At 39.5% G+C, this 10,538-nt stretch overlaps 1 protein-coding gene across 2 annotated transcripts in view; it reads left to right on the top strand.

Annotated features, from left to right (window-relative positions):
• Nedd1 (NEDD1 gamma-tubulin ring complex targeting factor) overlaps nt 1-10,538 on the top strand; it is a 39,969-nt gene that overhangs the window by 1,151 nt on the left and 28,280 nt on the right. For both annotated transcript variants that reach the window (XM_021173917.1, XM_021173918.2), the window contains exons 2-5: nt 1,523-1,666; nt 4,956-5,050; nt 7,106-7,222; nt 10,227-10,367. In XM_021173917.1, coding sequence (XP_021029576.1) covers nt 1,531-1,666; nt 4,956-5,050; nt 7,106-7,222; nt 10,227-10,367 — 489 coding nt within the window. In that variant the 5' untranslated portion in view covers nt 1,523-1,530. The remainder of the gene's footprint in view (nt 1-1,522; nt 1,667-4,955; nt 5,051-7,105; nt 7,223-10,226; nt 10,368-10,538) is intronic.

Genomic DNA, 10,538 nt, shown 5'->3' with positions numbered 1-10,538 from the left:
ATTGTTTACTCCTCTGGCCAGCAGCTTCCCAACCAAAAAAAAAAAAAAAAAAAAAAAAAAAAAAAAAGTAACCACTTTTTATTAGACTTCAAGTTTCAATGAAACTGTGTTGACCTATAAAAAGAAACATATTTTGTGTGGCTACCATGGATTAAACACACAAACACACACACACAGGAACACGAATTAAAAACTAGCATCTGCTTGTGCCTTAGTTTTCTCCACTGATTTTATTTCTATCTAAACAAATATCGGTTGCAACCCACTTCATTTAAACTCATTGTTAATATATCTAATGTCTTCAGGCAGGCAATAGGATAAATTGAATTACCAAAAGTTTGTTAATTGGATAGTAGTATAGTACTCTTTTTTGTTGCTGTTTTTGTTTGTTTGTTTTGTTTCTGAGACAGGGTTTTCTGTGTAGCCCTGGCTGTCTGGAACTAGCTCTACAGACTAGGCTGGCCTCTGCCTGGGATTAAAGGCGTGCACCACCACCACTGCCGGCCCTGTAATAATAGTACCGTGGTACCACCTATACTGAGTGTGAGAGCATATTTCTCTGCTTTTTCTCTCCTCTGTATCTTTAAATACACTGTCTCTCACAGTACTGCTGTCCTTCAGAGTGCTTGGAGCAGCCTCTCTGCTTTCTGTCTAGACTGCCTTGGCTTGTGGCATCATTCTGTCAGATTTATGTGTTGGGAACATCACACTGAATAAAAAAGTAAGAGGTCTGGGACCAAGAGTTGGTTTTAGGATACAGTGGCAACTTATTTAACTTTGTTGTTAATTTTAGAGTTTGGAAAACTTGGCACAGTAGGATTCAGACTTCCAGAAAGGCTAGATTATAGCACATTAAAAAAATATGAGAACATTACTTAGTATATTTCCCTGTGGAGTACTTAGTATGGATCAGGAATATTTCAAAATTCCTGTGTGAGGAGGCGGGTATTGTTATGGGAACAAAGAAGAGAGTAGAAGTTCCATGAACAACATTGAATTGGGTGGTAGAATATAGGGTAGCTGCTGATAAAGGGTGGGTTTTGCCACAATAGGTGGGGAACTTACCTTTTAGAAGCAGAGATGTTTTGAGCAGAGGCCTAAATGATGAGGAGATGGTTTTGGGGGAACATGGGGGAGCTTTCCAGGTAGAGGGGGGCAGCAGGTGAAGAGACACTAAGTGGAGGATGAGCTTGGCTTGATTCATAGACATGAAGAAGGCCGGTGTCCAGATCTGGTGGCTCAGGCAAGATGGGTAGGACAGCCACATTGGCCTGCCTGTCCTGTAAGGAGGAGGAAGTTGGGTTTCTTGTAGTTGCAGAGAGGATTCTTGGAAGGATGAGCCAAGCGTATGTGATTGGCTGGTGTTTGAGTCACTCATACTTTCTGTGTGTGCTGCTTGGTAGAAAGGTGGACGGAAATGGACAAGTAACATCCCTGCCTTTAGATCAGGGGGCATTTCAGCTTTGAAAACTTGATTTTCTGTAGCTGTGTTTTAAATAATGTTGTTCTGAACTTTTTATAGGCCCAGTCATGCAGGAAAACCTCAGATTTGCTTCATCAGGAGATGACGTTAAAATATGGGATGCTTCATTTCTGACATTGGTGGATAAATTCAACCCTCACACGTCACCACATGGAATCAGTTCAATTTGTTGGAGCAGCAATAGTATCCTTTAAAAGAAAGGAATCACTTTTTGTTAGTTTCCAATGATCTGTGAAACTGTTGGCCCATAAAAAATATTTGTGTGGCTACCTTAGATTAAAAAAAAAAACACTGATAAAAATAATCCATATACATGTGTTCTAGTTTTCCCTGTTGATTTTCTTTTAAATTTATAGTTGCAACCCACTTCAACCTCTCTCTAATTTTCTGAATACAATTAGTCTTTAGATGCAGGCGGTAGAATTAGTTATATTGTCTACAGTTACTGAATGTGTGGAGTTAGGTAAGACTAGAAGAGCACTTATGAGACTTTACAGTGAGGGTTTTGTTTTCCATCTCCATTTGGATATTTGTGAGTCAGATGTGGAAGTCAGTGAGTTTGGGGATAGAAGTGGGGTGGAGAGGAGATTCAGAAGTCCTTGTGTGTCATCCACATCTTACTGATGGTGTGCTCGGATTCTCCTCTCCCATCTGTGAGGTAAACAGCATCGTTTCACAGTAGGCAGCATGGGTGTAAGTTCCCTGTGTTGGCTGTTCGAATGGGGGATGAAGGGAGCCTGAAAGTTAGGGTTCGTCAGATGTCATTGGCATTTTTGCGGGTGGCGATTCAGTGTTGTGCGGTCTTTCCTGGGCACCATAGGGTGCTAGGAAGTGTCCCTGGCCTCTACTGCCCAACCACTAGATGCCTTTAACTCCCAGTTGTGCTGATCCAAACGCCTCCTGAGCTAGACTCTCCTGCTGTTGGGGACCTCAGTGGTAGATGAAGCGCTCTTAGTTCTCTAGCTGTGGAAATACTCTGCCATGGGTGTGCTAGAAAGGAGTCTTCTGTGAAACACATACCGTTTTGATACAACCATGAAGTGTTAAGAACTGTCTAGTTTTTTACCAGTATCAAAGTATTAATATTCTCCCTGATGAAAGGGAAAGTGACAGGGCTTTGAAATATGACTGATTTATGAACAAACATATTAGGGGTTTTTAATCTCAAATGACTGTTCTTACACATACATAACAAATGACAACTTTTCTTATTGAATTACATTTCCCTCTTGATCATTCCTCAGTTTTTTGCATGCAAGCAGTAAGACCAATTACTTGGATACTCTATTAATCAGACTGTGTGACGGACTCTCCAGCCTGTCATGTGGAAACTATTTTAAGGAGAGTGGCAAGCGTCTGAAGCTGGGCTTCACTGTTTTTAGGTTTTAATTGTATTTACAGCTTCACTTTTGTTTTGTTTTTTTTTCTGGTCCCTTGAAGAAAAGAAACAGTTCTTAATAGGATGTGTGTTTTTGTTTTGTTTTTCCTGCTTATCTTTGTTTTGGGGATTGTTACCAGTACAAGTCCATTCCTTAGTGTGGCAGTGAGGTAGTGCTGTGTGACTTTGAGAAGCTAGTCTTGTGTCTGTGTAGAGCGCTTCATGTTATCTCTACTCCTAATGAGGCCCTGGGTTAGTTGCTACTGAAAAACAGCATTCCAGACACAGCAAGTCAGGGCCCCAGTGTATAAATTCCAAGAACAGGGTTAGTATGAGGTGCCAGGGAACTTAGTTTTCTTAATTCTTTTGGTTTCCATACTTCTTAGGACTTCTAAAATTACAAGAAAATGCAGAAACTAGCTTCTCCTCGCTTATCTTCCTGTGGTTCTTTTTCTGTGGTAAACAGAAGAAGCCAGTGGCTTTCCACTGTGGCGCTATGTTGGTAGAGATTATTTTATTTCCCTTAGAAATGATGTGTGTGGATTGCCCTCTAGCTCCACTCAGCACTTATCAGGGCCTGCTCAACTCAGAGATGTGCAATACCTGGAGTGCAAAAGCAAGCCTGTAATTATATTAGAAGAGAGGGCATTGGCGACTCGCTCTGGATTTCAGCACTGTGCTGATTCATTTGATAGTCCACAAGCCAGAGAATTGGACTCGGTTCTTACGAAGATTGGTACCTGTTGATGGCTTAGCTGCTACTTGGAGACTCCATTCTTAGGGTAGAAGATAATACTCTTATCCTAGACTCCAGTGGAGTTCAGACATGGTTCAAACGAAATAAACTTCTTTATCTTTTTAAAGTAATGCTCTGTCTGGGGATGTAGCTCAGTTGGTAGAGGCTTGCCTAGCAGGAGTGAAGCCCTAGGTTTGATTGTAAGCATGATGTTAAGTCAGGCCCAGTGGTACACACCTGTAACCTTAGCCTTTGCGAAGTGGAAGCAGGAGGACTGGAGTATGAAGGTTGGTCTAGGCTACAGAAGCCCCCCAAAACTTTGTTCCAATGCGTGATCTAGTCATAAAATACCAGGATACTCTGCACAATGTCAAAATAATAGAATAAGGATTACCTAGCTGCTTCCGTTGTTTCCATGCATAGACTTTGCTTACTAAAAGTAGAAAGTCTAAAATTCCTATGTTCTGGAGACAGGAAGATGGCTCAAAGGGTAAGATGCTCGTTGCTGAACCTGATGCGCTGACCCAGTCGGTGGGAGGAGAGAATGGCGTCTGTGAGTTGTCCTCTGCCTTTCACCCTTGGAATGTGATGTGTGGATGTGCACACACACATACACATCAATGTAAAGTACTATGATATTTTAATGTGCTGTGACTTTCCAAACCAGACTATTATTCTTGATTAAATTATTTAATCATTTTGGTTTAATATACGTTGTTTTATACTTACTTATTACCCATGAATAATTAATATAGAGTAAAATAATTAAAAATTTAAGAGTAACTGAAAATTTAAGTTTGCATAGCATACATAGATTTTATTTAACCCAATCATGTTTACTATATGCTCTATAATATTCATTAATAATATATTCACGGTTGGAGCGTCTACAGCAGTGATTCTAATCCTGAGAAAAGAACAGTCTTCACTTTTCAGTTGGAAGAAGTAGGAAAGTGATGTGGATGCTGAAGATGATACTGAACACTTGATCAATAAAATAGTCCCTCAACAGATTTTGTGTATGAAAAAGCTGATTATTATTTCTGTTTGTTGCATTTCTCATGTTCTCACATCTGAAAGGATAAACTTAGACCTGGCCCGCTCTGGGAAGGAAGGGAGTAGTGTTTCTCATGGGCTAAGTATCTTTCCAATGATAGCGTGGTCAGAGGGAGGGTTCTTCCCTGCAGACCTGGAGAAGAGAATTAGGAGTTGGTAGCCGGAATCATTTTGAAAGCTGGTATGTGAGCCGCATTTGTGTACTGGTCTCTCTGCTGGCTTACATGACTGTGCTCCTGAGACTGTAGTTGGGTGTCCCGGGTGCCCATGGACTGCTTGATGCTTCTTAACTCTTCATTTAGATAACTTTCTAGTGACAGCGTCTTCCAGTGGTGACAAAATAGTGGTGTCAAGTTGCAAAAGTCAGCCCGTTCCACTTTTGGAGCTTGCGGAAGGGGTAAGTTATATATATGCTTTTTAACCTGTTTACAATCTCAGTTTGCTTAAGTGACGGTGACTTATTTGTTATGCGTCTTTGTGTTTAAAAACATTTTTCATCTAAACTCTGAATAATAATACAGTAACAGGTGGGGTATGTGGTTACCGAGAGGTTGTTAGGTGAGATTATAGTGAATTTTAGGAGAGCAGTTTAGGCCTTAGATTTCATTAGGAAGGGACTCTCTCTGTTTCCCCTTTTGTCAATGCACGACTAGGCCACTAGGTTGACTTGACCTTGTGAACCCTCATGATGTAAGTGCTCCTGTTGACTGTGGGTGCAGCAGCAGCAGCAGCAGATGGGTCTGGTTCTGCAGGTAGCCTTATGAGCGCTCAGGACTCAGGGATGTGCCCCAACCTTCCTTAAGGCTGGAGTGGAGGGGTAGGGCGATCAGGGAGTTCTGGGCCCACGGCACACAGGGACACTCTCGATCTCTCTGGGTATTTCTTTATCCCTGTGTTTTTTAAAGTTTATTCAGGATAATACCACTTTCCTCATTTCCAGTCTCACATTTAAAAAGCTATTCTTCAAAAAGAGTGGCACCTAATGACAAGGTCCTTGTTGCTCCTTGCTACTGCTGCTTTCTCCTTTTCTACTCTTTATTTATTTATTTGGTAAACTTAAATTTCACTTCCAGCACCGGTGTGGAGGCTTAGAGAATGTCTGACAAAGGTACAGGGGGAGTTTGAGGCAGACTGGGCTAAGGAAAGCTGAGGAAGAGACTGCCCTTGGTCAGTAGGTAGACAGCACTCTTCAGGATGGGAGTGATAGCGATCTTGGGACTTTTGGGTCCTTTCAGGGGTGGCCAGCAAGCTGCTGTTGAATTTAATAATAAAGCCAGGTCAGTTCCTCCAGCTTTCACAACTGGCTGGGCTTTGTTGCACTGGGTTTTCAAATCAGCGTTTAGCGCCTCTGCCCACTTGTTTTTTTTTTTTTTTTTAAACTTATTTGATTATGTGTTTGTTTATTTGGACAGAGTCTATTGTGTAGTTCTGGCTGCTGTTTAGTACCTGGAACTTGGTATTTAGACCAGGCTGGCCTGAAGTCTCGAGATCCACCTGCCTCTGCTTCTTTAGTGTTTGGATCAAAGGCATGAGTTAAGCCAAGTCCAATTCCTCCCATTAAAGAAAAGTAGTATACGTTGTACTTTGATACTTCCAATTCTATTTTTGCTTTAATACTATAGCAGATGACATATACAGATGTGAGTCATTCTGAGAACTTGGTGAATATTCCTGTTCATTTGTATAATTTTAGCCCTTCCCACTTTAAGCATTACATTATAAAGCAGGTGAAGAAATGTTCATTAGAGTTCTAAGTTTGAATGTGCTACAGTTATAAGAGCTTTTTGCAAGCAGTTTTTTTTAATAAAGGAATTTATTAAGAACTTCTTTTACCATGTTAGGGCTCTAGTCATTATTTTGTTGGGCCCCCAGCTATGTTAACTCACATGCTACTTGAGCTATTGAGCCTTTACACTTGGGGAAAGAAATTCCCATCCTACTTATTTTAAAAAAAAATTTTAGAATGAAATTTTAGGTTCCTGGTTTTGTTTTTAACTTTGTGTTTTCCTCTTTGAAGTGGACAGATTGGTATTAACGATATTATAATGGCTCTTGTGGGCTACAAAATAACTTTGAAATTTGATCACCTTGTTTTTAGATTTTAAAATTACATTTTAATATTTTTATCTTGTAGATACAGTATTCCTATAATACCATACAATTTCTATTAATTATTTAAGTTCATTAGATTCATTAAAATACATTAAAGGTCTTCTACCAACAAGGTAAGCTTATCTTAAGTATGAGTTTTATTCTGAACCCTTAACAATAATTATATCTGTGACAGCTGGCATCCAATATATCAATCTTTGGTGGAAACCATCTTTATCTACTTATTTTAAAAGTTATTTTAATGGCTATTAGGAAACTTTGATTTGCAGTGCAAGTAGATTGGTTATGATCATCTCTGCGCTATGTTAGGCTAATTTTGTTTGTTTGTTTGTTTAAATAGCAAAAGCAGACATGTGTCGATTTAAATTCTACATCAATGTATTTGGCAAGTGGAGGCCTAAATAACACTGTTAATATTTGGGATTTAAAGTCCAAACGACTTCATCGGTCTCTTAAGGTAAGCAAATATATCATAAATATTTACAGAATGGGTAGTTCACACCCTGTTTGGATTGGTTACCAAACTTTGTCCTCATAATTGGAGTGCTTTAGCATCAAAGTGGGGTTTATTGGGGAGATATAGGTACTGTCTAGCTGAAACTTTTCCTCATAAAAATTGTTGATTCATGTTGCCTTTTCTTTATTTTTTTTATGTATTTCTATTGTTTTGAATGAAGTATTCTTCCAGGTTTTCTTTTTCTTAAGTGTAGTTTTGTCATCAGGGATCTTTTTTTTTTTTTTTTTTTAAGGATTTTGGGAAAATGTGTGTGGTTCTGGAATTCAGTAACCAGAGTTGATGGGTCAGCTTCTTAGTTCTTCAGTGTGTTTGCTTCTACTGTTGATGATATTTTTAAACTTGGTAATGGAATAGTTCTTAAAATAATTTACTAGTTAAAATCAGTGTTCCCTTAGGTAGCTCTTTGTAGTTTCAAAAAATAAACATATTCATCTCAGGAAAGTGTGGTCAAGACTTCCATAGCTTGACTTTCAGCTTTTTCAAGTATTTAGAAGGCATTACAAAGTTATTTCTAAGTTTGTCACTTACAAGTATTTAATAGAAAAATTTAAATAGTTGTATCTACGTACTCTCCTATATACACAGAGAAGAACTCCCTTTAACTGGTAACCATGATACTCATTATCTGATATTAGTAGGCATTTTGTGGCCAGTAATGTTTCATCTGTGTCCTCACCACCTCTGTAGTCATCCCATCGTTGGACTGTTTGTAGGATATACCAGACATTTGGTTTTTTGTTTTTCTTCCTCTTCTCTCTTATAGTTAAATTGAAATGGGATCTTGTAGTAGCTTTGTGGCACCTTTGGAAATTTATAGTTTTATGCCTAGCTAAACTTTGAAGTGTATTTAAACTCTGCTTAGAATAAAACAGGAAACTGAAGAGTTGCTACTAATGAAACAGTTAGCTTTTGTCTCGCCGTTCCTTACTGTGCTAGCTTGCGAGTGCTTACTGTTTATTTCAGTGACTGCAAAGCCGCAAACATTCTCATGCGAGTTAGATGTCAAAGAATATGTATTCTCAGCCGGGCGTGGTGGCGCATGCCTTTAATCCCAGCACTTGGGAGGCAGAGGCAGGCGGATTTCTGAGTTCGAGGCCAGCCTGGTCTACAAAGTGAGTNTCTACAAAGTGAGTGCCAGGACAGCCAGGGCTACACAGAGAAACCCTGTCTCGAAAAACCAAAAAAAAAAAAAAAAAAAAAAAAGAATATGTATTCTCTCCACTCCACAGTGGCGGTCCGTGCAAATACACACCTGGCTCTTTGGTCAGTCTTTCAGTTGTGCACTATGTGAATTCACAGTGCTTAGAGAGATATACCTATTTTGTATAGGGAGTATCTTACCAAACTGAAAGAGGTGAGTCTTGGACCAGATTGTCAGAGTTTTGGGCTTTCGATTGCTTGATTCCTATATGGCAACCTTCTACTCATTTCCTCTCCCCCGTTTTCGTAATGCAGACAACCTTTTGTTTTTGCATCTTTTGGAATTCATAGAATGCTTTATTGTCTATTTTAGTCGTATTTCCCCATCCATGAAGCTTTTTCTTTTGCCCTGAGCTCTTTATCTATGCTCTTATCCCTGGTGATGTGAAACAATCTCTGGCATTGGTTAGTGCATAGTGTTTCCTGGCGATGTATTTTCCACAATGGAAATTCGGAAGACAGTGCTTCTTTACAGAGGCACAGACATTCTGTTGAATGACACACTCTTAATTCCCTAGGACAGCACTGCCCATCAGTTTCCCCCTCAGGCAACTGTGCTGTGATAGAAGTGGGGAATCACCTGATAGAGTTGTACTGCAGTGTGATGTCCAGTTGTTGTTTTGTATCAAGTTTAGGATATTATCTTAGTAAATGACAGAATACTAAAATTGTTAAAAGACAAAACAAAACAAAACAAAAATGCCACCCTTATAACTCACATGTTCAGGGTTACATGTTCTGGTACATGGCTAATTTGATGCTTGGAAACAAGCCTTGTAAACTTAAGTCTTGGAAGTCTTTTTATTCCCTCAGAGTAGATTCTGTTCATGTTTGGGAGACAGTCTCTTTTGGGAGGGCCAAGGGCTTTGGAAATTGTCTTGGAGCTGAATCCTAGTCTGTCACTTAGCACATATGTGAGATGCACCAGTCTCTTACGCTTTCATGTCTCGTGTGCCTCATCTGTAGATGGGGAAAATGACATTGCCTCTTAAGAGTTTTAAAGATTAGCCAGTTAGTGTGTGACGCCCCTGTGGAGAAGGCATTCGGCCAGTGGGAGCACTGCTGTCTGCTGTCTCAAACTGAGCTGTTACTTTTTCTCCTCCTTTGCTATGTTTGCTTTTCTTCCTTTCCTATCTCTAACTCACCTATGATCTTTTGTTTATTTGCTTGTTTGTCTTTTGCGATTAGACCTCACTATATAGCTCAGGCTAACCTAGAATTCTATGTGGTACAGTGAACTCACGGTCCTCTTTAGTATAGGGATTACAAGTGTGCACTCCCACTCCCCACTCTTCTTCTTTCTTTAAGGTTGGATTCCGTTGTATGTCTCTAAGTCAGTTGACAGTGATGTCTGTTTCCTCCTTGTGTTCCCTTGATGCCAGTCTTCATTTACCATTTGCTGTCATTTTGGAGCTGATTTTAGTGTCTTCTAGTTGAACATTAATACTCAAGAGCAAATGTTTAACTTGAAATAAATCAACATCAGTGGAAGGCAGGCAGTTCTGGAAGGTGAGCATTAAGCCAGTTACCGTTCTAGACTGTTAATGTTTCCGAGTCTGTGGACATGTAAGATGGTTCTGAAAAATTGTCTCTTAAGACTCTGTGTGGATTCTGTGGTGTCCCAATCAGCTCAGTGGTGTTGTGTTGGAAGGAAACTCTTAGCCCAGGTATTGATTAACAGCCATACTCTTTTCATCAGAATATGGGGGTTAATGGCTGCTGTTCTTCACTGTGTTTCTTTCAGGATCATAAATGTGAAGTAACTTGTGTGGCATACAATTGGAATGACTGTTACATTGCTTCTGGGTCTCTCAGTGGTGAGATTATCTTACACAGCGTAACCACTAACACATCCAGCACACCTTTTGGCCATGGGAGTAAGCAGGTATGGTGTTTTGTCTTTTGTTTGTTTTTTGTTTTTATAGAAATAAAATTAATAACTTATAATTTGGATTTAAATTTTACATAAGAAAGTAAGTTTAAGTTTTTTAACATAATTATAAGTTTTATTTAGCTTTCTGGAAAACTAGCTAATTTGTAATGTAATACTAGAGTG

This window comes from Mus caroli, chromosome 10 (assembly GCF_900094665.2).
Source record: "Mus caroli chromosome 10, CAROLI_EIJ_v1.1, whole genome shotgun sequence".
In the NCBI taxonomy this organism is placed as follows: domain Eukaryota; kingdom Metazoa; phylum Chordata; class Mammalia; order Rodentia; family Muridae; genus Mus; species Mus caroli.
The sequence above is the reverse complement of the archived record's forward strand: the minus strand, read 5'-3'. Positions and strand labels throughout refer to the sequence as shown.